General features: G+C 41.9%; 2 protein-coding genes across 2 annotated transcripts in view; both read left to right on the top strand.

Annotated features, from left to right (window-relative positions):
• fam20cb (FAM20C golgi associated secretory pathway kinase b) overlaps positions 1-16361 on the top strand; it is a 65022-nt gene extending 48661 nt beyond the window's left edge. Inside the window, exons 4-11 of the mRNA XM_085361270.1 lie at positions 7446-7538; positions 11285-11400; positions 11937-12117; positions 12420-12529; positions 12737-12818; positions 13817-13876; positions 14085-14235; positions 14667-16361. Coding sequence (XP_085217396.1) covers positions 7446-7538; positions 11285-11400; positions 11937-12117; positions 12420-12529; positions 12737-12818; positions 13817-13876; positions 14085-14235; positions 14667-14783 — 910 coding nt within the window. The 3' untranslated portion in view covers positions 14784-16361. The remainder of the gene's footprint in view (positions 1-7445; positions 7539-11284; positions 11401-11936; positions 12118-12419; positions 12530-12736; positions 12819-13816; positions 13877-14084; positions 14236-14666) is intronic.
• A 3458-nt stretch (positions 16362-19819) lies between these two features.
• foxl3 (forkhead box L3) lies at positions 19820-21626 on the top strand. The gene is made up of 3 exons (XM_085360505.1): positions 19820-19926; positions 20679-20847; positions 21153-21626. The coding sequence occupies exons 1-3, from the start codon at positions 19820-19822 to the stop codon at positions 21624-21626; spliced, it is 750 nt and encodes a 249-aa protein (XP_085216631.1).
• The last annotated feature ends 6217 nt before the right edge of the window (positions 21627-27843 follow it).

Below are 27843 nucleotides of genomic sequence, written 5' to 3'. Positions count from 1 at the left end.
CAATTATTACAGATGTTTTAAGGCTGCAAAACCCCTCACTACTATAGAAAAGTAAGTCTAGTACAGGGAGTGCAGAATTATTAGGCAAATGAGTATTTTGTCCACATCATCCTCTTCATGCATGTTGTCTTACTCCAAGCTGTATAGGCTCGAAAGCCTACTACCAATTAAGCATATTAGGTGATGTGCATCTCTGTAATGAGAAGGGGTGTGGTCTAATGACATCAACACCCTATATCAGGTGTGCAGAATTATTAGGCAACGTCCTTTCCTTTGGCAAAATGGGTCAAAAGAAGGACTTGACAGGCTCAGAAAATTCAAAAATAGTGAGATATCTTGCAGAGGGATGCAGCAGTCTCAAAATTGCAAAGCTTCTGAAGCGTGATCATCGAACAATCAAGCGTTTCATTCAAAATAGTCAACAGGGTTGCAAGAAGCGTGTGGAAAAACCAAGGCGCAAAATAACTGCCCATGAACTGAGAAAAGTCAAGCGTGCAGCTGCCAAGATGCCACTTGCCACCAGTTTGGCCATATTTCAGAGCTGCAACATCACTGGAGTGCCCAAAAGCACAAGGTGTGCAATACTCAGAGACATGGCCAAGGTAAGAAAGGCTGAAAGACGACCACCACTGAACAAGACACACAAGCTGAAACGTCAAGACTGGGCCAAGAAATATCTCAAGACTGGTTTTTCTAAGGTTTTATGGACTGATGAAATGAGAGTGAGTCTTGATGGGCCAGATGGATGGGCCCGTGGCTGGATTGGTAAAGGGCAGAGAGCTCCAGTCCGACTCAGACGCCAGCAAGGTGGAGGTGGAGTACTGGTTTGGGCTGGTATCATCAAAGATGAGCTTGTGGGGCCTTTTCGGGTTGAGGATGGAGTCAAGCTCAACTCCCAGTCCTACTGCCAGTTTCTGGAAGACACCTTCTTCAAGCAGTGGTACAGGAAGAAGTCTGCATCCTTCAAGAAAAACATGATTTTTATGCAGGACAATGCTCCATCACACGCGTCCAAGTACTCCACAGCGTGGCTGGCAAGAAAGGGTATAAAAGAAGAAAAACTAATGACATGGCCTCCTTGTTCACCTGATCTGAACCCCATTGAGAACCTGTGGTCCATCATCAAATGTGAGATTTACAAGGAAGGAAAACAGTACACCTCTCTGAACAGTGTCTGGGAGGCTGTGGTTGCTGCTGCACGCAATGTTGATGGTGAACAGATCAAAACACTGACAGAATCCATGGATGGCAGGCTTTTGAGTGTCCTTGCAAAGAAAGGTGGCTATATTGGTCGCTGATTTGTTTTTGTTTTGTTTTTGAATGTCAGAAATGTATATTTGTGTATATGGAGATGTTATATTGGTTTCACTGGTAAAAATAAATAATTGAAATGGGTATATATTTGTTTTTTGTTAAGTTGCCTAATAATTATGCACAGTAATAGTCACCTGCACACACAGATATCCCCCTAAAATAGCTAAAACTAAAAACAAACTAAAAACTACTTCCAAAAACATTCAGTTTTGATAATAATGAGTTTTTTGGGTTCATTGAGAACATGGTTGTTGTTCAATAATAAAATTATTCCTCAATAATACAACTTGCCTAATAATTCTGCACTCCCTGTATTATAGAATGAAACTAAATGCACCTGTGGTTGCCTTTGACGGTGCAAAATGTTTCGTCGACATTGTTGTGTTTGTTGGGGAGAAAAAACAAATATACAGTACAGCACTTCAGAGTCACACTGCTAGCAATCGAAGATTTATGTAAATGTGACAAGCTGAACACATGCTGTACTGTACAGAAGACACGGCACAAGATTGATTGACAATGGTCTACAGCCAATCAGGACACAGAACACAATGCGCTGTAAAAAAACAAACAAAAAAAACAAACCTGAGAAACAGCAAGACCACGAAAGGTGAACCGCATCATAGCGAGGGACCACTGTATACTTAAGTATACAGAGCAAAACAAGCTAAAATCCCTGCACCACCGTGCTTCATCCCAACTGTCCAAAGGATATTGTTACATAAGGCTGGTGGTTTTTTTCAGATGCAAGTTTGTTGTATGTGGCTTTCCCCTTTCCTTTTGAATACACCATACACATTAATTTTGTTAGTGTACTCTCATGAACTTTGACAACTGTATGTTTATATCTACTGTCAAGATGGCTATTTTACCACGTGAATCTACTATGACTGACTTGCTTTTAATGTCAGCCTGCCTCAAGTGGCCATTTAAGGAACTGCAGTTTTGGGCCTTCATGCTGGCTTTATTATTAAACCCCTGAGGTTGTTGCGTGTTACTAACCACGCAGAAGAACTTTTAAAAAGAGAGCTGGTATTGAGTTGTACCATGGGAAATTTAGGGAATCCTGTAATAGCTCACTTATGTGGCCATTCAGACAATTTGCAATAGTGGCTGGTCTGAGATAATTTTACACAGGGCAGGAGATCTAATATGATACGATACTATATACTTTATTGTACCCTTAGGGAAATTTACTGAAGAATAAATTCTCATAAGGGTACAATAAAATAGTCATAGTGTATCACATCAAGGTTACTCGGTGTGTTTATTTCAGCTTCAACTGATCATTAAATCTAATGATTAGATTTTTATTTGCAGATCTTATTAAAATACTGTGACTTGATGTCAATAGCAGGTCAAATGGAAACGCCTTTTCCCCCCATTCTCCTTGGTCCCCTCTGTGTCTCGCTGGTGTTTCACAGGTCAGCTATGTCCTGTATGCACAGGTAGATTTTCCAGATGCAGCGCTTTCATTCACCTTTATGTTTTCACACTGCTGTGTGTTTGCTAATAGACTTTCGCTGCCCCGGTGGCTGCCGGGGGCCCCTCGGAGCAGAGCCAAGAAACTGTCTGGCTACTCAGTGTAAACTATGTGTTTACAGCAGGGCCAGGGTCACAGTGGGCATGCTCGGCTCAGTGCATCTCACCTGCTTGTGATGATAAAGGAGCTGATGTTTGGTGTAGAAAGACAGCTAGTTCTAAATATACTGTTACTTTTCTCTTGCTGAGGAAGAGAAGAAATGCATGCTGTAGATATCTACGATTCGTTCAGCACGAGTCCGCCGTGGATTTGTAAATATTTTAAAGGTTGGGCTCGAGCAGGCAGTCCAAAATGAAAAGGGCGAGTAGCTTTCGAGCAGCCGACATCTCTGCCCTCCTCACAGTTTCCTTTGAACTCAGTGCATACTGTGTACTCAAACATTTATAGACTTTATTATGTGGTCATGCATTTATGTATGTTTCCTCTATCATGCTTTGATGGAACGCTTCCCTCGTAACGTGCCCTTAATGGTTTGTTTGATCAGGACGCGCGCAGATTTTCCAGAACACAGGTGCTTGTGTTCCACGACTCAAACACAATGTTACATAATACAAAACAGCTGCGTATTTGTGAGTTCAAAGGTACCTGAGAGACGTACCGTAGCTCGTCCTCCGTGTCATCACTGCTAATCTGCCTGTTTAACCTTTCGTCGCAATTTATTTCGCGTCCTTCCTTCACTTCTTCCTCTCTTTACCCTTTTTCCTCCCGCTCTCACTCGGCGGCGGGGCAGAGGGGGGGCAAAATGACATGCTCTAAATAACTTTATTGACATTTGAATTGGTTGTGGACTGTGGTAATTATCCAGCCTTCCTGCTTCCTGGCTGGCATTCAGTGAGAGGAGAGCATCAGTGAAGCCACATATCAAGCCAGGCCACAGGCAGAGATATTTGTCTCAAGTATAAACATATACTGCTGGGCTCTTATATTCTTATTCGCACCATCATAGAGAACAGCAGTGATTCAAGCATATGCACCTTGGACAAGCTTTATTGTTGTGTCTGTGGAGCACTCACGAATAAAGCACCTTATTGTGGTTTCTTCCCCTATACAGGGAGAGGAGTGTAGCACGACTACGTGAAGTATTTTAGTGAGTTTCTTTAAGGCTGAGTGGCCATGAATCATCGCACTAGAATGTTTGTTCATTCTTATCCTCCAAGAAATCTCCATGACTACGCTCCTGTATGGTCAGCACAGTCATGAAACACTGGCAAGTTAGGGCTACAGTAACACACGTTTCCTTGTAGTATTTTTTCTTTTACATTATCTTTGTTTTAAACTACACAACAGTCTCCCAAACAGGGCTGGGGATCAGCTTTCGTTCCTTCTAAAGGGGTATTTTATCTACTGCTTTCTCATCTTATCACAATGTGCCCATAACATTCAAAATGTTTATGATTTTGGGCATCGCTATCTTGTTAACTTTGGAGCCAAAGAGGATTACATCCAAACTAGAGCCTAGGTATTTGGGGATTTGAAAAATCTGATATATCAGCCGATATATTTTTTCTTTTCCCTTACACTTGTTATTTGTGGTTATTTACAAGTCCTTACTAAGATAATGTGGCAGTGCAGCTAAGAATAAATGTGTTGCAGGTTACTTTTTTTCAGTCTGCTTAGCCTTCCCCATACCGCACCTCAATTCTTAATTAAGCCATTTGCCTTTATCTGCTAAAAACTGAAATATGAAATTATATTCATTTTCAAATAATTATATTTGGTGATACCAATATATCGACAGTTCTGTAATATCAGCTGATAATATCGGCCAAGACAAGAGAATATGGTTTGCAAGGTGCGTCTATACCCGTCTTCTAATCAGCATTTAGTATTATATGAATAAATATCTACTTGCCAAAATTGGAGCACAGGCTTCTTGACGAGGTTGCTAGGGCAACTGCATGCACAGATAGATACATTTGTCGTGTAATTCCATTAAAAAGACTAAACAGCACCGCAAACATGGTGAGAATGGTCTGGTACTGACTCAATATAGTGGAGGTGCATCCGCCTGTCACCTAAAGCAAACATGCAACTAACTGATAACTGTAAACTTTGATACATTTTAAACAGGTGATTATCACGTCAGCCAGCCTTGAATGGTCAGTTTTCCACCCACTTGAATACAGGTTGGCCCAGTACAGCTAATAAGGATTTATCAGCTTCACCTCAGATAATATAAAACTCTCAAAACAAACCCTTAAATTCAAAAAGAAATATAAAATTGTAAAAGAGCAATGTGTTTGGAATCCCTCTTATAGAAAATGCATGCTTGGGTTTTGCCATCAGTTTAACTGAGTTACAAGTGTGCCAGTGTTATAGGTTTTCTTTGGTTAATGAACTTGGACAACAAGGCAGCGCTTGAAGTACATTTAAAAAGCTTTTATGTTGTTCAGTTGTAAATAAAAAGATAGTTTTTGTTAGTGAGCTTTACTTTTGGTAGGTGGATGCATTGCACTGGTTGTTGTTCCTTCCTGTTTCCTTTGCTTCTGTATGCCAAGCTTTGCTGACCAACTGCGTGCATGTAAACATTACCTCTTCACATTTTAGTCTCCAAAATTCATTTATTCATTGGAGGCCGGTCCCCCTGTCGTTTTGGCAAACAATAGATTCAGCACCTGACTTTACGCCGCTGTTGATAAAGTAGCTGCTTAATGTGTCGGCGTGAATGATATTTTTTTGTGTCGCAGAGCTGCTGAGCAGCGTTGGGGGTAAATAGACGCTGCTTTCCGCCTTCATCATTTCATTTTTTTCCTTCGTGTGGAGCGAGAGCTGTGTCCCTGAAGCGAGGCTATCCAGAAGGAGAGAGCGATACAATCAAGAGACAGCGGTTGGCCTTTACTGGCAGAGTCTCAATGACCGCTCGGGAGTGAGGCCGAGAGTAAAAGAGAGGCAGAGAGTGAGGAAGCAAAGACTGAAGAATGTTAAAGGAGGAATAACTGACTGCTTATGTTAACTTTAGATGCTGAACGTAGTCGTCTAATGCGAAAACACAAGCCGAACGTCTTTTTAAAAAGCAATATTCTTGTATTTTGGGCAGTTTTGACGCAGGATTCACTCTCAAACTTTTCTGCTTGCTGCAGTCAAACTTGGCCACCCATCTGCACGAGGCTGCCTGTCAAATGTTCGCAGGGGAGATTGAGGATGGGGATAGATTTTAGAAAGACAGAACAAGAAAGATAAAGAAGGAGAGGAAATTGGTGTGGGGAGGGTTTAGTGGATGAGAGTGTTTCTGGGCTCCATGTTGGGTTAGTTAATGACCGGTGCATATGTCAGCCACGCAGCTGTGGAGCTACAATCAGCCAGCCAGCTGAGGAAGGGAGTGACGGATGGACTGGAGAGAGAAAAAGAGAGATGCAGACAGATAGAAAGTATTAAGCCGTGAATGCGCGCACACACACACACACACACACACACACACACACACACACACACACACACACACACACACACGAAACTAGAGAAAACAGTTCTGAGGGAGAGCAGTGAAGCAGAGGAGGTGAGATAGAGGATTTTGAGTGAAATAAACAGAGAGAGCCATCCAGAGGGAATAGAGAGCGAAGGAGAGAAAGAGAAGTTGCCAAGATAGTTTCCATTCTTATCCTCCCTCAACTAGCTGAAGTAGAAATGGCAGAGGCTGCAGTCCAAATCATTACACTCAGCTGCCTTCCTGGAAAGTATTTACTGTTGTCAATAACAAAAAAAATACCAAAGAGAAGGCAGAGTGTATAAAAGAAGAAAGTTTCATGGCTCTCTTTGCATTCTTTATATATATTTACATATTTTCTATAAGCAGCATCTTCTCAGGAATTCTTTTCACCTCTGCTTCCTTTGACCCCCGTTCCCCCTCTTATTTTTACCGCAGCCATCCAGCCTGTCCTTCTCCATCCTGGCCCATGTTCCATCAGCTCTTGGATTTAAGCCTTTAAGAGCCTCTTTTCCCTCCAGTAAGAGCTTTAAGGCAGAATGTGTATGGAATGCAGTTTTTTTAAGAGAGGGAAGGATCAGAGCTGGACAGAAATAGGTACAGGGTGAGAACAGGAGCGGATGCTTCAGTAGAAAGTCTTTGACCTTGAGTTGTCCCCGCCTTCTCGCTGCCCCACAAAACACCCTGGGTAACTCTGACGAGGGTCTTTTTGTGAGGCAAGGACACTGGTTTATTGTGCCTATGTTATTACTCACAAATGGTGTTTGTAGTATTAGCTGTACAGGTGTAAAGCCTGGGCGGATTATCACTGACTGGGCTGCTGTGGAGTGAGACATCTGTGGAAATGCGTTATGGGTTAATGTTCAGTGCACCCGTCAAAGACTGTGACACTGAATTCTGGTCATTTTGCATGCCTGCAGCTCGATTCTTTCTGTATCCATGCTAATTAATCATTGAGAACAGTGAAATGCATGCATAGCTTGATGCGTAGTGTCAAATCGCTGCAGGTTGCTGGTTATGCATAAGGTGTGTGTGTGTGTGTGTGTGTGTGTGTGTGTGTGTGTGTGTGTGTGTGTGTGTGTGTGTGTGTGTGTGTGTGTGTGTGTGTGTGTGTGTGTAACCCCTCAGCTAACTGTGCTTTTTTTCTTTCTTGTGTTCCTGCAGGCAGACCCGGGAGCAGGAAACGCCGCCAGATTTCTTCTATTTTTCTGACTTTGAAAGACACAATGCTGAAATTGCAGCCTTTCATCTGGACAAGTAGGTGAACACTAGCCTGGCACAATACTCTGAGACTTTTTGAAAACCACCAGTCCCTCATATAAAGCAGAAGATCAAAAGATTTTAGCTTTTCCGTACCTTGCTGCAAAGGACAAGATTATCAGCCGCAGGCGAGCTACACATCACCATAAAGGAGAAGATAGACCTTTTCAATGTAAATGTTTTATTCTGAATTTTATGTGCCTGTACAGGCACAGATCACTGTCACTAGATTGACATGCCCAACCAGTCATTTCAGTTAAAACCTTAAAAAAACAGGCAAGATATCTGTTTTTTTTTAAAGTGAATAAAACCATAAAGCAATTCAAACAGTGAAATTCCAACTTACCTATTTACTTTTAAAATGTAAAACAATGGCATCTTTTTCTTTTTCCATAACCCAGCTGATGAATTCAGATTGAACCTAAACATGTGTCGATGAGGCAGTCACCTCATTCTGACATGCAAAGCAAATGTAAGGCCTTTAACTTTATTAAAGTGCAGAGGGATTCAGAGTTGCAGATTTTTATTTGTAAAATGTATAAACGCCTTCATTAAAACACATTATAAAAAGCAAAAGGAAACACAATAAAAATACACTTTTATTCAGCTTCCTGGGTCCAACATGTTTGGAACGTGGCTAAAACAAGGAAAGATGCAGCTTGGCACAAACCAGAAGGCAAAAGCTCAATTTAACTGAAACAACGTTAAAGAATTAGCTGTGAAAAGGCCTCTTCCTTCAGGGGCAGCAGTGGGTGTCTGGCCTTGAGCACCATAACACCCAGAAACAGCCCTGTTGCTACAAACACTTCAGACTTAATAAGGAGGGGAGAAAAAAAGCTCATGTTCTTAAATTTACACTAACCTCCCAAGTATTTTTTCCACCCGCGTGGGCCAACATCCTGCAGGGCTTTGTTCCTCCCTGATTGCTATTTCTTTTTTGCCTGTCCTCGTGTCAGCTCATTAACCGCCTGGGAGGAACACCAGATCCGTGTACCGGTGTCTTACAGTAACGCTTTAAGACACGTGTGCTCGTGTGAATATTCTCCATATTTCGTGCGAAGCCTTGCTAATTAATGCGTGAATTCTCTTACATAATTGCTCGATTAGCATAATCTGGTTATTACAATATCACAGGATAGAAAGATCAAAATGTTGCCATTCTACCTGTTTTTAAAGGTTTGAATGAGGAAAAAGAATATAGCCGATTGAAGTCACCCCAAGTATAGCAACACATAGTCTTTACGCCGTGTGGATGAAAACCTTCCATATTCTTCTGCACTTATTTTCACATTTGCTTCCTGTCCCTCAGAAACTCTTTTTTTTTTTCACCCAAACACAGTGAATTGTGCGAGTTTGACCCATCCAGCAGAAGCTGTGAGCTCCGAGAGGCCATGAGTCATAACGGATGAATGCTGAACTCCTGCAGCTAGCATCTGACTGAACAATGACTACAGCCTCCTTGCTTAACTAACAACCAAGCTCTCTGACTTCACTGCCTTTACCAGGCTAGTACTTTACGGCCCACCCGGCTGCTGGAGAGACTTTAATGAAAAGAGAAATCCTCGCGAGGGCCTCTGATCGACGAGCGAGAGCAATGAGTTTTAGTGCGTTGCTGTTAAAGTCGTGCTGACGTCACTGTGGCTGTTTGCTATTATGAGCAGAGGGCTTGTGTTGTAGTCTGAATCCTGGTGCTCCTCTGTGCTGACACGAGATGATACCGAGGTCTTGCGCACCTACACACAAACACACACACGTCTACACACAATAGGGCCATAGAAGGCCGTGATGGTGAATCTGCTTTTCCTTTAGGCACAATGACACAGTTCATCTGGAATTGCATTAGAAGTGGCGTTCTTCACCAGTCTGCTTCACATCTGGTCCTCCTCTCCACATACACACATGAAAATATGCTCCAGCATATGTGTGGGTTAAGGGGAAGAAGAAGAAACCAAAGGCACGAAAGGCCCTGTGCCATTCTAAATATAAGCCAGGCAGGGTTTGCCAAAAGCAGCGCTTAATTTTTTTCCTTATTTTGTCTGTTCTAAATTAGAGCCTGTCCAGAGAGCTGCAGCTGCTGCTGCTGGTGCAGAGGCTGAGGCTACACTGCCTCCCAGGGGGGCCCACAGACACACACACACAGGCACTTTTAAAGCATCACTAGCACAGCCGCGCACACGCATACACACACCAACACTGACAATGACTTTTCCTATATGGGCTAAACTGCTTTAGGCATCATTAATAATGTGATTGGATTTAACTGGGAAGTGCTGCATTAGCTAGTCAGCAGATTTAAAGTCATACAAGGCCAAATGTGACCTTAAAATATTAACCCATATAAGCCCCAATCTCACGAGACCCACTTGGGTCTTATACATTTTCTCAGCTGGGAATATGGGAAGCAGCGATTCCCACTGTTGTTCATTTCATGGCTCTAGCAGGTTCTCTTAAACCCAAACTAAATATAACGCAAGTTTGAAATGGGCACTGTGGGAATTGGGCTTATCAGAGGGGACGAAGATGGAAGAAAATGTGTGTGAGCGATAAAAGAGGCAGAAGCCAGCACTAGCTGTTCCCTTTAGCATGGCAGCAAGCCCAGGCCCAGCAGGCCAAACAGCACCGTACAACACCGCATCCTGTGTCCTTCTGTCTCTTTGACAGAGAGCAGGAAAGAGACTGCACGTGTCTGTGTCACTGCACCCGCCAACACACTTGATGGCATCATTTGTATGATGGGCTTGTTCTCCCATATCGCTGCATCTCTCTTCTCTCATTCCCGCGCCTTCATTTCATTTAATCAGTCTGTCTCCTCGTGTCTCCCTGCCCTCGGGCTTTGGCCATTAGGTGTTGTCAGAGGTATCAATTTTTAAAGAGCCCATGCTGGTGCTGTAGTTGGGTGGCTGCATACATGCAGGAAGACATTCACGCCATATTAAACCTTTCTCAAATGCGCATCTGGGCTGGTTTCCAGTCAAATGATGCAAAAACACAAACCCAGAAATAGATTAGAATGCACTGGAAACTTATATCTCTCAGCATATTAAGGCAATAAAAAGTTGCACTGAAGTTAAAAAATAGCTTAATGTAGGACCACAGCCACATGAAAACCACAGGGAGGTTTACCAGCATGTGACTTAACTGTCTGGTACTTGTGTCACAGTGCCCCCTTCTGGTAGTGAGGTTCAATCACATAAGGTTTCTCTATGACAGTACAGGTATTTCGCTCCAGTGGCATAACGGATGAAGTAGTGATTCCTCTAAGTGAGGGATTGTAAGTTCACCTCCCATTTGGTGTGAAAAAGCTTTTCTGCATTACAAACAGCTGGTCCCTGTTGCTGCTGTTCACACATAGAAGTTCAATACACTGCAGATTTTCAAAGGACAATGAAGGGAGGGGTCATCTGGTATCCTTTGGCAGCCCTATTCTGGCCTGTAGGTTGATGTTTGACAGTAAAAGTTGAACTAACTAAATCACATTTGTGCTTTTAGATTTTACTCAATTATGACTCAGTTGTTGCTTATATTATTATAGTCCATGCATAGAGTGAAACATTAGGTTAAAATAATGACCTGTGTCTTGTTGCAATTACTGCAACTACCAACACTGTTGACGAACGGTCCAGATCCAAATAACCACGGTTAATGCATCTTTTGTTTGGACGCGTGCACTCATCGCTTTCATACTTTTTTGGTGGGCTGCCACTGAAGTCAAATGACCCTGAGTATTTGTCTCCATCCTGTAGGATCTTGGACTTCCGTCGTGTCCCTCCTGTAGCCGGCCGACTAGCTAACATGACAAAAGAGATCCGCGATGTTACACGAGATAAAAAGCTCTGGAGGACCTTCTTCATTTCACCAGGTACACATCTAGACTATTTTTAGCTTCTCTTCCAAAAACCGCTCGTGTCCATGTGCAGTTTCCCAAACGTCTGCTGATGATCTGAATTGTTGATGTCAGAAGAACACCTTGAAAGATTTTTTAACATCCCCCCTCAAAAAATGCAAAAGCACAGCAAAAATCAAGCACCTCCTTGATCATAATGTAGAGCAAGTCTTTTGGCCTGAATTGCTGTGATATTCATTTGCATGGGATTAGTATTATCAGGGGACTTTACCTTGTGCCAAAGCACGACAGTTAATTAGCAATGCAGCTTTACATATTATACACGAGCAAAATTGTCACTGGATTAAAATTACTGACAATCTCAGCAATTAATACAGGTCAGCGAGCATCCCCAGGTAATTTCAATCGGGTGGAAAATGGTCTTTAAATATATGTGGACCGACTGACAAAAAGAGAAGAAGAGTGCAGTGACTCTTTAAGTATTTAGCACTGAGTGGCTGATCAGAGTATTAGTATATGAATGTGTTTGCTTTTATTTTTCTGACTTTTAGCCAACAATGTGTGCTTCTATGGAGAGTGTTCCTACTACTGCTCCACTGAGCACGCTCTGTGTGGTAAACCTGACCAGATAGAAGGATCTCTGGCCGCCTTCCTCCCGGATCTGGCCCTTGCCAAACGCAAGACCTGGAGGAACCCATGGAGACGCTCGTACCACAAACGGAAGAAGGCAGAGTAAGACGTCGATCCCGTGTTCAGACACTCTTGCATTCGCACGCGTTCAGTAGAAGCAAATACTGAGCGATTCACTGCATCAGGAGGTGTTTATTGAAGTCACTGACAGTTACCAGCAGCATGAATTCGTAAGAGCTGTGCAAGAGGTCAATGCTGGCTATACAGCATTAATTTCAATCTTATTACGACGCAGGAAAAAAACGCTTAGATCTAAAAGTACATAGCATAAAAGGGAAATGGGTTTAAAAGACATTTTTCCAAATCAGATGCAAAAAAATTAAAAGTATTAAACGTTTCTTCAGATGGGAGGTGGACCCAGACTACTGTGAGGAGGTCAAACAGACTCCACCTTATGACAGCGGCACACGACTGCTGGACATTATGGACATGACCATCTTTGACTTCCTCATGGGTGAGTGTCTGACATAAGACGAGAATCAGTTTTCTACCAACACCGAAAAGTCGGATTGTTTAGTGTTCAGTCGAGCGAACGTTATCATCCACGACTCTACTGCCATCAGTGGTTTTTATTTTTATGTAGCCTTATAAGCAGGTATATTACTCATATATCATAACATCCACTAGCTGATTTGTTTTTTGTTTTCCTCTTTCTTAACAGGAAACATGGATCGCCACCATTATGAGACATTTGAAAAGTTTGGAAATGAGACCTTCATCATCCATCTAGACAATGGCAGAGGGTGAGTCAGTGCAGCTTTAGTTTAGAATGGGTGAGTGCCCGCTGCGGGTCAGGGATGAGTTGTTGCTCTAAATAGAGGAGTTTAAGTATCGTGGGGTCTTGTTCATGAAGGAGGGCTTGGCTGCAGTGATGCAGACGCTGCGCTGGTGCATCGTGGTGAAGAGAGAGCAGAGCGTAAAAGCAAAGCTGTCAGTTTATTGGTTAATCTACATTCCTACCCTCACCTATGATCACGAGCTTTGGGTAGTGACCGAAATAATGAGATCACAGATACAAGCGTCATAAATGAGCGTGCTCCAAAGGGCAGCTGAACTCTCGCTTAGTTTGAGGTTGTGCAGTCATTTGAGAGGGTCTCACAGTAGGCCGGTCGAGGTGGTTTGGCTATCTAACAATGATGTCTCCTGACTGCCTCTAGAGTGAGGTGTATCGGGCATGTCCTATCGGGAGGACGCCCTGAGCTTCGTTGCTTAAGCTGTGGCCCCCTGCGATCTGGCCCTGAATAAGGAGAAGAAAGTGGATGGATGTTTAAAGTCCTTATACTAATTTATGACACCATGATTTCAGTTCTGGACTCTACTAGAGCAGCTTTGCATAATTAACTGTTAGCATCTCTGGAGCTCCACAAACAGCGCTGTATATCTGAGATAAGGAATAAGGGATATCAGCTCTCAATGACATCATAAAAAACAAAAAATGTAATTTAAAAAAACTGTCGTAAGCTGAAAAAATTTATATCGCTTTGAAGTTTCGTCTTTTGGCTCATAAGACTTGATTTCATATTTAAAACTTGCTCGTATATGAAATGTGAGCATCCACCATTGCAACAGTATACACATAAATTAAGGAAAATCGTAACAGGCTATGTTTAATTTTTTCTGGCCATTCAAATTAAACCAAATAAGTGAAACAAAAAATAAATATCAGGTGTTGTGGACATGATGCACAGAAATCTGGAACCACATCCCATTTTGCACACTTATTTATGCTTTTCCATCCCAGCTTTGGAAAACACTCGCATGATGAGCTGTCCATCCTGGTGCCACTGAACCAGTGCTGCAGGTGAGGTCTTCATTTTTGATAGTTCTGGAAGGATAGTGTAATATAGAAGGAAAAAAAACCTATTTAAAAATTATAATCTGCATGAGGCTAGTAAAGGTGCACGTGGGGTGTTGTTGTATTTTGGTGTGAGTGTTGCTGAGCAGAGGCAGAGATGTAAAGCGTGTGGCAGCGCTGACTCTTTTTTCCCCCGGCTGTTCTCTTTCTGCAGGGTAAGGAAGTCTACCCACTTGCGACTGCAGCTGCTGGCTAAGGAAGAATACAAGCTGTCTGTGCTCATGGCAGAGTCCCTGGTGAGGGACCGCCTCTCTCCCATCCTCATCCAGCCACATCTGGACGCCATGGACCGACGACTGCGCCAGGTCAGTGCTTCACGCTCATAAAGCAGTTTGCTTGGGATTGTCTATTGAATGTAATAAATTGAAACTATAAACAGTCAGTAAACACATTCATTTGATAATTACTTAATGTTTTTCAGCAGCTAGAAGTGACTGAAGACTTTGATTTCCGGGAGTCATTGACCAGTAGAAAGTGTGTTTGGAGGACAAAAGAGGAACACATTTGCTTAAATGCAGTCTCAAATTCTTAATCCCAGATTTTCCCTCGTTTCTTTTCATTCATAAACAATAAGAGATCACGAACTGGAAGTCTCGGCTCTTTGACGAGTCATCAGCAGTACCACAGAGGTCTGAGAGTGGTGTCACTGCTCTTGTTCTTGGAAAAGCTAGTTAGTACGTAGTGGTTACAAAAAAGCTCACCGTGTACTAAAAGCTTGGCGTTTTCTCGTCACCAGGTGCTAAATGTGCTGTCAGATTGCATCGAAAAGGAGGGATACAGCTACGTGGTGGAGGACGACCTCCAGGGATACCAAGGGACAGACCACGCCCACAACGGCCCGAGAAGGAGGTAGCTGCCGCGGGGGGCGCTTGGCGGCAGGACTTGGACTGACTACCTGGAGATTTGAGGCTGGACGGACCAAACCCAGTCTACCTTTAAACTGAACTGGAATCCTGTAACGCAGATGAACTCCATCTGTGCTTAATTTCTCCGAGGGCTTAAATTCTGCTGAACTTACAGGAAAGCCCACCTGCCCGAGGTAATAGGCTGCGCAGAAGAGGACGCCTGCTGGATAGCACTGAAAAAAAGAACAGTGCAATAACTTGTAACTGTACTGATGCCCGAGACATGCTGAAGATTTCTGGACCGATCCGGGGCTTAGCAGAACCGAACCCACCACCTAGACTCCTTTGAAAAATCCAACCCTGAGTTTAGTGTACCACCACAGCCGACCCCGCCGACCAACCAAACCGCTAAAGTCTTGCAAAGGACGCCTTCTCTCGCCTTTCTGGTTCAGGACCCGTTTTTTTGAATTCAGTGAATTCCGAGGGACTCGTAAAAGAATCCGGCCCCCTCCTCTTCACATGCTGAATTATGTGTTTCTACCTGCTGTTGAATATTGCAAGCGTCATGGTTAACCAATCAGGGTGGCTGGAAGAGGTAGAAGGGGACTTCCTGTTATTGTCATTATGAAAATGATATTGATTTGCTGCGATTTTTATTTTTTAACTTTATTCCTGCTGAGCCGTTTCAGCATCTCATAGTTGGACGATGAAAAATATTCGACTGGAGTGGAGTACAGGTTTACTCCTGGATTAGCCCATGAATTATTGCCCATAAATGTTACATGTCCTTAAGAGAGTATTTATTATTTATTGTTCAAAATGAATACTAATCAGTAACATATTTTTCCTTTTTTCTTTGTCCTAAAGCTGAATTTCCTTAATTTGTCCACAAGAGGGCAACCTGAGCACGTGGGAAAAGGGTGGCCAGCTGCCGGGTACTGGCAGTCCCATTTTACAGGCACCACACATCGCCACCTGTGTTTACAGCATTTACAATTTTTTTTTTGTTCCCCCAACTTTATTGCCTTCAGCGCAACAGACATGCGGTTAGAGTTATGGTACCAAAAGCCAAATGTGACACTAATGTTTCTTTGTAATATATATTTGATGTCCAGATGTTGCTGTTGTGGAGAGATTATTTTTCAGGATGTATATTTCATTCATTACCAGCAGCTCATAGCTTAACTGTTGGTGTCGATGATTCAGTCACTGGCTGAAAGTTTAATATATTACATTAGGAAAAATCTAGTGCCTGTGCAATGATAGAAATACTTGAATGTCTGGATTCATAGCAGAAAGGGTTAAGCTCCTCCTGGGTACGAGCTATAGATAAGACACAGAGGTCTACATATGTGTGCTAACTCCATCTGTTCCATAAGGGGTTTTTATTAAGTTTCCATAGTCCTGTGTCAGGGCGGTACAGTGTGTATGGATGTATGGGTGGATCAACGGAGAACCTTAGATGGTGTCCTTGAAGTGAAAATGCTTCTTTTTTTTCCTTTCTTTTTGTTTTTATTCCGCTCATCGTTTCTGTGGATTTTATCTTGAATTTCTTTGCATCATGGTAAAAGTGCAATAAAACAAAATCAGCATAATTTGAGTCTTTTTTTCCTCCGTACACACTTCTTCCTGACAGTAACAATGTGTCTTTTTCATTCTCTAAAGCAAAGCAAGCAACGTAATGTGAAATGTCATTAAACAAATCATATGCAAGCACTCTTCCGTCTCTTTTTAGTGAGCCAGATCATTTTGACTCAGCTCGAGAAGAAGAGTGAACCTCCTCATCCGTCTCAGTGCCTCGCAGCTTTCTGAGCTCTCTCTTTTTCTTCTGACCTTCAGTCCTCAGGATAGTTAGGATAGGATATTGGATTAGATTTGGCCCGTTCAACTTTAATGTGGATCCTTTGGTTTTGTGGGAGTAATTTCTGTTCCTTTTCATGTTACACGAAACACATAATGTGCTTCAACAACATTTAAAAATCTTCAGAACTCGTTACAAATGTGCAAATGTTCCTTGGTTGGTACTTTACCTGAAAATGCCCCAAACATTTCCCCAAACTTGCGAGACCTGTGAAAGTTAGTAAATTTATTTGAAGCCAAGGCAGAAGTGGGTAAATTGCAGTTCCTCTTGATCAGAGATGTAAAACTCATTTTACATCAAGTGCCACAAACACTTAAGTGGGTCAGACCAATAAAAACACAGTTCTGTGAGTGTAAACAAGTGTAGTTGTATATTTCATCCCTGAAACGTCTCAATATAAATAAGAGGTGCAATTTCAGCAGCGCATCTCAGTTTTACTACACAAAAGAAATGCTGCTCTATTTAATGAATGAAATCTATCAACATGACTCTTTGAGCTTAAATTGTAAAAAACATAAATACATGTGTAAGATTTATTTTACTGTAAACTCAATGTAAAAAAACAAATTTCCTATTGTAGAAAAAACAGGGGTTTAACTGTTGCTTTGCAGGTATTCATCAGTAAGACAAGCTCTAATACTTCTGAAAATACAGTTAAAAGCCAGATTAAAAAGGGGAAAATCGGCACCCCTGTGATACTGAAGAGCTCCACATCATCCAGTGTAATTTGTCAGGTGGTGGCAGTGAGGATGGCTGCACAGTGCAGTGCAAAAGAAAATGGCCCTCAGCCTCAGATCTGTGCATAACCATGTTTACAGTTCCCAGTGCACGGTTGTGTTTTGATAACCTTTCCTCACAGAACAGCCCCCGGAAAGGCTCTTCGGTTGGTTTACATAAATGCATGCACGCACACGCAGATACGCAGAACGAGGCAGACAGAGTGATGAATGGAGGAAGCTGCATCTGAGACAACCATCAGAGGGACAGAGAGTGACCAGAGGAGAACTACTGAGGGCCGTAATCACCGCGGCCGGCCGCAGACAGGACGCCAGAGGAAGCCTAGTCATGGGAGCGAGCCACGAGGTGCTTATCAGATCTCAGTTCAAACCAGCCTGATACTGTGACCTCTCCTTCTCCTCCTCTGCGCCCCTTTTCTTCCGTCGGTCCTGTTTACAGCCATGTTTGAACTGCTCTGCGTTTTCTTCTTGGCTCTACTCCTGAATGGGCTCAAATCAGTCATACAATTAAAAAAAAAACACGAGGGGACATTAAAAAAGTTTTAGAGCAATATCTTTACTTGCTTAAGGACATTTGTTAATGAGACAAAGGTGCCGCCTTGGCATCTGCTGCTCAGCACCTTACACTGACCGTCAAGGGTTAATCTTGCTTTTACCTTCACTTCAAAACTGTGAATCCTTTTGTGGATGAAGACTAAAGAACAACGTTTTTTTCCAAGAAAATTAAGCACGGTTTTGACCTTTCAGCTGCTCGATCAGCCGGCAGAAATAAACACAAGCACTGCTTTAACGTCTGTGCGTACGCACCAGCGTACCTATATGTGACTCCAACAGCAGAAAGGCCACACACAGAGGCTTGGCGGACCTTGGGGCTGTTTTCCCGGCCTCTGTCGCCCCACAGGAGAGCTCCAATTGCCCCGTTAAGAGCCCTTCAGAATACACATCTCCCTGTTTTAAAGACACGGAAACAATTTATGGCCATTAAAGAACATTATAGATAGCATCTACAATACTTCCCGTTGTTGGCTAAAAAGTCTGCCAGAGTGGACACACACATGCACCCTAAAGAGTTAACGGAGAGAAAAGGAAAACAAAGATGCAAAGGATTTTGTTTGTTGATTTGGGCTTTGCTGTTTTAAGTACATTTGGAGAGATTAAGCTATAAAAAGAAGCAAAATAAAACATGAAGGTGGCCTTCGAGCCCTGCAGACCACCCAGAATCCTGCTGAAGGTGGGGAGGGGGGAGAGGAGCAGTCTGTCCTGTGTATGTTCTCTCCGGGTACAGCGAGAGGCTGGGTGGACTGCATCAGCACAGCAAGAGCTTAGCAGAAGGTTGCACTGATTTTATATGATTGTGTACGAGTCGCAAGACTTGTCAAGCTGCAGTGACAGCTGACGGTCTCTTCTGAGTCTCGCTCACAGCAACGTTATTCTCACTGTAACGTGGCGGCTCTGCGTGAGCGCGCAGGAGGGAGTAAACACAGCCAAGCTCACCTGAAAACCTAAAGTTGCACTTTACTAGTTCCCCAACCAGGAGCTGTCGATTTGTCCTACATGATTGGAAGTGAGTTACATTTAAACTTTATTTTACACACTGGTCTGCTAATAAGTGATGGAGAATATGTATCATTGCTCCAAAATGAGCCGCAAGATGCCGCTTGTCTGTGTCAGATGGGGCTGGAGATTACAAGGAAAAATCTGGGAGTGTAAATTTGAAAGATTTTAATACCCTGCAGGGCATCCATCATCTCTGGTTGTGTCCAGATGCAGGACAACTGAGTGGAGGTTAGGGGTAAAGGTAGAGTGCAAGTTTTGATACAGAGAAACATTCTGCTGTATAATATATAGTTTAGATAGTATATATTATAACTCCTTAGCTATAATTCTCTTTCATGTGCTTTCAAGTCTCCAGTCATTATTCTGAAAAGTCAACTACTACTCTGTGTTGTAGCAACACTGTTGCAGTGTAGTCAGGTGCATGATTTACATCTGAGTTTGCATAGATTTTGAGTGCTACACCCACCACTTAAAGCAGAGTGTGTAAACAAACGGCGATCAGAGGTAGGGGACTGGCTTAGAAACAGGCCCTGACCCAAAAATAAAAACAAGAAAGGTGGGGAAAAGCGTTCTTTTCAAGAGGTTGCCGAAAATACTGGTGTTACAACGGAGGGTCGCAAGGGTTCAAAGACCTCGTAAGAGGAGGCTGCGAGTTTCGAGATCAGCAGCAGTTCCTGGAGAGCAGCTGGGACCAGGAGGGGAGGGGAAGAGGGGGGGGGGGGCTGGAGGCAGCCGTCATCAGCAGGGCTCGGAGTGAGTGTCAGCCGGCTGAGCAGAGCATGGTGGCAGAGCAGAGCAGCAGGACAGGGTGTTGCTGCTGGGCCTTGGCCAGGACACTCAGAGGAGCCAAACACCTCGGATTACACGTCAAACTTGTCAAAGTGTAGATATGTTTGACAACTCTCACTACCCCTTCAACTGTTTCAACTACGATGGTGACGGATACCCTTCTTCCAGCACGGACGAAGAGAAGAAAATGTGCAGACCGGCATACAGGTATGGAGGGTTATTAATAAATCTTTTTCTTTTCCCCCATTTTTTGTGTATTAGTCATTATACACACAATCATACACACAAAAAGACATATTTTACATTTAGGTCCAGTTCAGTTTTCCAGTGGGACTTTTTGTCTCTCTTTACAATGTAAAGTCATAGAAAAGCAGTTTAATAATAGGTCGTTAGACAAAATGCTACTTAGAAAAATGCCTTGTGTTTTTTTGTTGTTGTTTTTATTTCCCCAGTGCTACGAATCTGACACAAAACTGATGATAACCTGGTTTAATTTAACTAGAACTGCAACTTTAAAGTGAAGTTCATTATAATACTCAAAATGTTTCTCAGAAAAATAAACCAGACTTCTTTTTTGGGGATTTTTTAAATTTATTTTTCAGCACCGCTGAAAAAACAAACTATATTTTGTCTTGTTGAGCTCACAGCCTTCTATGATTGGTGCTTACAGTACTATTATTCTCCAATATAAATTACTGTTGTTTTAACAGAATCATTGCTAAAAAGGGTCAAGTAGAGGATCTATGTACTTTCTGATCTTTGTAAAATAAATGAAATCAAAATCAAAGATAAAATATGAAAGATAAAATATGAAAGATAAAATATTGAATATATTGAATTTTTTTTTTTTACATATTGACAAAATATTGTCAATATTTTTTCTTCTCCCCATTTGATTGCCTCTTTTCGTCTTACTATGTTTCACCTAATGAAAGTTTGCGTGTGTGTTTGTGTGTCAGCTACATCGCTCTGATAGCCATGGCTATCCAGCAGAGCCCCGACCAACGGGTCACTCTGTCCGGCATCTATGAGTTCATCATGAGGAGATTCCCCTACTACCGATCCAACCAGAGAGCCTGGCAGAACTCCATCAGACACAACCTGTCTCTCAACAGCTGTTTCATCAAGGTAAGGACCCACAGCACAGCGTGCAGGGAGAACTAAAAATGGTGCATCTCACACACAGATTTTTAGTTTCCATCAGGCTTTTTCAAGAAAGAAATCATCAGTTATTTGTATCATTGGTTTTAGTTCTATTCAATTCTGTTGTCATGATTAAGAAGCTTCCGTATACATATTTTTTACTTTCCTGATAAAGGACAGAAGATGTGTTCCTTCTATTACAGCAGCAGAATTACTTTTGCAATTATCATTATAATAATAATTATTATTATTATAGTAAATAAGGACATATTTTGTCTTATTTTCCGCAGGTTCCTCGGACTGAGGGCAATGAGAAGGGAAAGGGAAACTTCTGGACTTTTGCCACTGGCTGTGAATCCATGCTCGATTTGTTTGAAAACGGCAACTTTCGCCGTCGCAGACGCCGGAGAAACATGAAAATTGGCCTCCGTGATTCCAGAGAAAGCCCTTTCCACTCTTTGGAGAGCCACAGCAACCAGCACACGCCCTCAGCTCGACGTCCTGAGCCCGAATCCACCCTCTGCCCATTAAACCCCGAGAGACCAAGACCCGGTCCCCAACATAACCACCTTATCCCTAACCCCACCCAGCAAGGGAAACCAGAGTCAGAGATCAAGTTCAGCATTGACTACATCCTATCCACTCCAGCTCCGCCCCTGTCTGGGCTTAGATCCTCCCATGGCCCCGTGCATATAGGGCCCCCAGGGCCGCCGATACACGTTCTGGAGCCACAGCACCTGAACCTGCACTTCTGGACTCTGTAAGAGGAGAGGGAAGCAGACATTAAACTTATTTCATCACGGTCTGTGTCTAAAACTGGGAAGTACAAGGACATCTGAGGACAGGAATTCCAAGAGGAATTTTACTTGAAAATGTAAATGCAGAAACAAAATAAGGAGGTACAGTATTGTGTGGTGGAATCTAAACGAAAAGTCTAAGAATACATGTGGGAATTCATCCAAGAGATTAACTTTGAACTTTCAGCAAAGGATATTATCATTATACTGTCTGTGGTGTCTAGTGCTGACATAGACTAGGTTTATAGTGTGTGAATGTGTGTGTGAATGGGTGGATGACTGGATGTGTAAAGCACTTTGGGGTCCTTAGGGACTAGTAAAGCGTTATACAAATACAGGCCATTTACCATTTATAGATTTTTGTCTGTCTGTATATACACAGAAATTGTGAGCACAATTATGATGTGTGTAAAACTGCTTTAAAATGGATCAGACAAAGGAAATTATTGGATTATGTTCAGATCAAAAGTTGATATAAAGGGGGAAAAAAACCCAAAATTGTATGGTTTGTTCTTTGAAGCGTTTCCCTTTTTTTTTTACACCCTTTAATGTGGCTTACACAATTTGTTTTTCTCTATTTACACCCCAGCTCAATCTGAAATCCCTACCCAAAAAGAAAATAACAATAATGATAATAATACTAATCCCCAAAATATTTTGAAATATTTTGTTTATTAATATAGGTATTTTTTAATACCTTCAATTAATAAATTATCTTATTATTTTCTACATAAAAACTGATCTGATCAGAGAAGCTCTAACATCCATGTAAAAACATAATAATAAGTATATTACATTTCTGGTTGAAATGTTAACATTTTTCAAATTAATTTTATATTGATTAAAAAAAACATTTATTTTTGAGCATCTTTTCTTTTCTTTTTTTTCTTTTTTTTTCAAAAAATCTCGTGTGAACTCTCTAAAAAATGTCTTTCTTTTAGTTACAAACAGGCCTTAGTATAACCACGGAAAGACATATAGGTGTAAATAAGTAAGTGCTAGACTCAAATTAGCTTTAGCTTCAGGATCCTTTGTGTTCTAAACAAATCCAGATTACAAATACCCAATTTCATACACTTAAATTTGATTCATATACTATTTAAAAAAAACTTAACTTGATTTTATATTCCATTTATTGCTTTGATACCCACTAAATAATAATTGTATTCCGTAGTTTTATGTTGCTAAGTAGGCTAAATGTTAGCGTGCTAACATGCTACACCCTATCAGGAGACAGGATGATCATTGGATAGTCATTGTGTAGATTGTTGGCATCCGTGACACCGATTTCTGTCCATTTTAATTGGTCAGTTTATCTGTATGTACACTCAAAACCTGCTTACATTTAATATGCATTTTTTAAATGTTTTTTTAAGGGTTAAAAACAAGCACTAGATTAGCACCATTGCTAATGTAATTAGTAATAGCTAAGGTTTCCAACTATGATAAGTGTCTGCTGTCAAGTAAGCCTGTTCTGCTGGAATTCAGTTATTTTAAACCTAATTTCAGCCTGCATTTTGCAAATTCTGTTTTCACTGACCTTTTGAAATCCTGATTGACTGACACTTAAATTCTAATCCACTCACTTATTACAGCATATTGTATTCATACACTTAAAGGAGGCCTAACTAAACAGGTCTGCCTAACATTTCTTTCCTATACAAGAGAGATCAATCATGGCATGTTCCTGCGCTGTGGAAGGGGACATTTTTCAATTTAACCTTTATATTATGTCTTGACTACATCAAAGGAGGGTTTCAACACACTTAACATGAGTGGCATTTAATATAGCATAACACTTGCAAGGTGAGGCCCAGGAGTGACCCTATTTAAATACCAGACCCCCCTTGCTTCTGAAGCTTAAACGGCAACACCACCCCCAGCAGCATGCGCACACCCACAAACCCCTGACGCAGTTATAATTAAACACACCTTATGCCTCTTTTGCAAATGCCCCTCATCGATCTGTATGGTTTTTAACATTCATACGTGAGCTGCCCCCCAGCAAAAAGTCTGTGGCGGCACAAACGTTTATGGATCAGCAAGTTTCCATTAACAAAGTTGTTGATGTTGAGGCGGCTGCCGTGATGCCGCGGATATATTTGGGTAAATTAACTTAGCATAAAGTGCTTCAAGGCTAAGGGAGTCTGAGGAAAGAGAAAGGCACCAGTGAGGCCCGAAAAGTCAATGCACATATTATGTTGTCAGTGAATATATGAAAGTGTAGCTACTGGCGCGGTGTCCCAATGAATGGCCTCTATTAAATAATAATATCTGAATCCGTCTCTTTGCCTCATTCAGTCCTTTTAATATTTTGCACCAGTCATTTATAATTAATTCCACAATATTTTCCATTTACAAAGTACGATTTTGTTTGAAACTTCATTATGCCCGTACTGCCAGGTGAAATGAGCAGCTGAGGGCGAGAAACAGTGGAACTGCAGGTAGAGGAAATTGGGAAACCACTGGTCTGCAACATCAGTAACAAGTGAATTATAAACACAAATAGGTCATTTAATCTTGAGTGTTCGCAGCGACTGGATTTCACTGAGGCTGTGGTGGGAATTATGGGATTGGAGATGAATTTAGGTGTTTTGATCTAAATGCATTTTGCACCATACTGTCTAAACTCTCCTTGAGCTATGGTTGCAGAAGTGCAAATGAATTGTGGGGCAAACACTTCCAAGACATATTAGGGTATACTAACTAATGAAAAGCAGTGAAATAGCCCGAGGACCTGCACATACACACACCTCTGCCTTTTGTCGTTTCGTGACGTGTGCAGAGCTGCTTTAAGACTGGAATATGCTATTATTTTCAAATGTCTTCAAGTGAGTGTCAGCAATGAGAAAATCAACATATCGTGTCAATCAGCTGCAGTTGGGAGACGTGTTTATATTTCGGCTGCATGCCCCTTCTAGGAATACAGCAGAAGTGGGAGGACTGGAAGTGACCGGGAGGGTTTTTGGAAAGAAAATGGAAAATAGGCAATTTAATGTAGTAAAGGGCTTGACATTTTAATGAAAATGCAAGCCATGAATCTTCCAGATATCTGTTTAAATATGTCAGTTCTCATGTGGCATGCATGCCAAGTTAAGTGAAGTTTTGGGGACAGCGGGGGTTAAAGGTTTGGTTGGAGGCACAAATATGCACAAATTGCACAAATAAAAAAGAACAGGGCGCATTTTGACATAGCCGAGAACAATGTGTTCAGATACAGCGGTTTAGCAACACTTTAAACCTAACTAAGGTACTATTTAAAGCTGTTATTTTTAGCACTCCAAACACCGATCTCTTGTGCTAAAATTAAAAAAAAAAAGAGAAGCAATGATAAAGTGGCCAAAGCTGCAGTTACTTTAAGTGTCACTTGTGGCTGGCTCCAAAAGTAAGTCAATCCCCACAGGCTTAAACGTCTGATTTCAGGCTGCATAAAAATATCTTTGGTTTCTATACCTAATCCACCCCGCCCCTGTTAAATAACCACCGGGTGTCTTTAATCGCTTTCTCAGATTTTTGTCAGGGTTTCAAGTTAGGGGTGTGTCTGCTGTAAGTGTGCCAGTACACGGGGAGCTCTTTGCCGATTGCTGTCTGCAAGGCCTCACCTCTGCTTATTCCAGTTGCTGAGCCACAGTGCTGCTGGTCCCTTTGGAAGCTTTTTGATGAGTTAAATTCTTCCGATTTATACGCTTGTTTTGTAGCACTAATAAGTAGGTGCATTGCATTGCACCCAGGTATGCTAGGTAGGTTTTATGTATGAGGACATAACAAAAAACTTCATCTGGTTCTTATGAGGTTTTACATTTAAACAGAAACTCACATGAACAACAACACATGGCATATTACACTGGATCATTATCTATTTCACAAGAACTGAGCTAAAATGCAGAATGCATGATGATTGCATGATTTGACTTTTAGCAGTCTCTCACATCACTATGGAGGATTTTTGGCCCACTCTTCTTTACAACATTGCTTCAGTTCATTGAGGTCTGCAGGTATTTATTCATGCACAGCTCTGTAAATGCCCCAATGCAAAATTTCATACAGGTTGGGGTCTGAATTTTGACCATGCTATTGCATGATCCAGTTTCAGCCGAGCTTTAGCTGTTGGACAGATGGCCTCACATCTGATTCTACAATACTATAGCATACAGAGGAGTTCATGGTCAACTCTATGTGGCAAGGTGTCCGGGTCATGTGGCCATTCTATCACCATGCTGGACAGTCAATATCAGGCAATTTAATCCAATGTGGTGTTGTGCATTATGGCCAAACATTTCCACTTTGGTTTCCAAAGTCTTTTGGTAAAATGCTCAAAAGATTAATTTCTCCTGGTAACCTTTCCAAATACGCATGTTTCTCTCTTTTTTATTTTAAATTTGCTGTCCCAAACATCAGCCCTTAACATGCTAAATTAGACTTAAATCTTTTTTTTTTCATATATATATATATATATATATATATATATATATACATACATACATACATATATATACATATAAACATTAAATGAAAGCATTTAAAGACATTTAAAAATAGATGATGTTTGTCATTTTTAGCAAAGGCAAGATAATTAAGAAAGAAGCTAGGCATTGTAGTTTTAAGGAAATGTTACTGTAGTGGGAGTAAATTGTGCATTTACGGAGCCCATATTCAGCAGCAGTAGTCTCTAATGACTGTTAAGGCAGCAGCATCTGGGACAGACTTTTTCAGATAATGAAGGAGCAACAATGTAGTTTGTAATGTTTTTTAATAGCTGTAGACAAGTATTAACTTTTGTGGGCGATCGTGGCTCAAGAGTTGGGAGTTCGCCTTGTAATCGGAAGGTTGTCGGTTCGAGCCCCGGCTTGGACAGTCTCGGTCGTTGTGTCCTTGGGCAAGACACTTCACCCGTTGCCTACTGGTGGTGGTCAGAGGGCCCGGTGGCGCCAGTGTCCGGCAGCCTCGCCTCTGTCAGTGCGCCCCAGGGTGGCTGTGGCTACAATGTAGCTTGCCATCACCAGTGTGTGTGAATGGGTGGATGACTGGATATGTAAAGCGCTTTGGGGTCCTTAGGGACTAGTAAAGCGCTATATAAATACAGGCCATTTACCATTTGTTTTAATGGGATTTGAGAATGTGGAAAATGACGTCATATATCCACTTAATACTGTTAATGTAGTGTCTATGAAACAAAACACAAAACCGTACAGAGAAAATGGATTAATACCAGCTTACTGGAATACAATATATTCTGAACCTAGAGTACACAGGTTGTTCATTATTTTGAATTTGTCCTCAAGATAAACTTTACACAACATCACTGCAGGGACCAGAGTTAGGCATAAAGCAAAAGTGCTGCTGAGCTGACGGTCCAAGAGGACTAAAATAAAGCTGGCAAAATGACTGAGCTATCATATAACCATGTTTGTGATAGACTGTTGTAACGTGCAGTGGAACTACAACGTGCCACAGCACTGTGTCAGCACTTCCTGCAATTTATACGGCTAAACAGACCACCGTTTGCGTTTGTTTTCTTGGTAAGTGGACGTTTAGTGGTTTTGCCTGTGCCCTGACCTCAAGCATGTGTGCCATGAGGTTCCACGGTGCAGCCACCAGGGTGTGCTAGCTAACCGTCTGTGGAGATTTGAATGCCAGCTAAGTCCAAGAAAACTGGATCCTCAGTTCAGCTTTCCGACCCAGTGGCTGTGCACACAGAGCCTCGGCAACGCATGTGGGGAAAAAAATGTAAGTGAATGTGGTATAATTAACTCTAAGTTTGTATTCGAAAGGCAGTCAAATACATAATCAAAGTAGTGACATGCCTCCACACAAAACAAATGACCATCTGAGACCAACACATGTATGTGCTACTGACAAAAATAACCGATTTACACCATATTAGAATATCTGTCTTCCACATTTTTTCAGTGAATTTGTCGTGAAGTGTAGCCAGAGGTCTCCAACACAAAAACATCCATTTGCCTCTGAGAGAAATCCACTGTTAAGTTAGCCACTCACTGTAAAAATGCTACAAAGACGTCCTGTATATTTCAGTGTACTGTGTGACAGACACACCCTTGTTTCTTGACCAGGAAATGCTCCAGTGACTGAAGCAGAATATGAGGGGCCATGTTTTGGGATGAGGGGATTCCCTATGAACAGCGGTAAAGCCCCATTAGTGTGGGGCCCATTGCACTCTAGG

This window comes from Diplotaxodon limnothrissa, linkage group LG8 (assembly GCF_057381915.1).
Source record: "Diplotaxodon limnothrissa isolate DT_005_m linkage group LG8, D_limnothrissa_male_GT1.1, whole genome shotgun sequence".
NCBI classification, from domain to species: domain Eukaryota; kingdom Metazoa; phylum Chordata; class Actinopteri; order Cichliformes; family Cichlidae; genus Diplotaxodon; species Diplotaxodon limnothrissa.
Note: the sequence above shows the minus strand (reverse complement) of the source record. Positions and strands in the feature narration are given on the sequence as shown.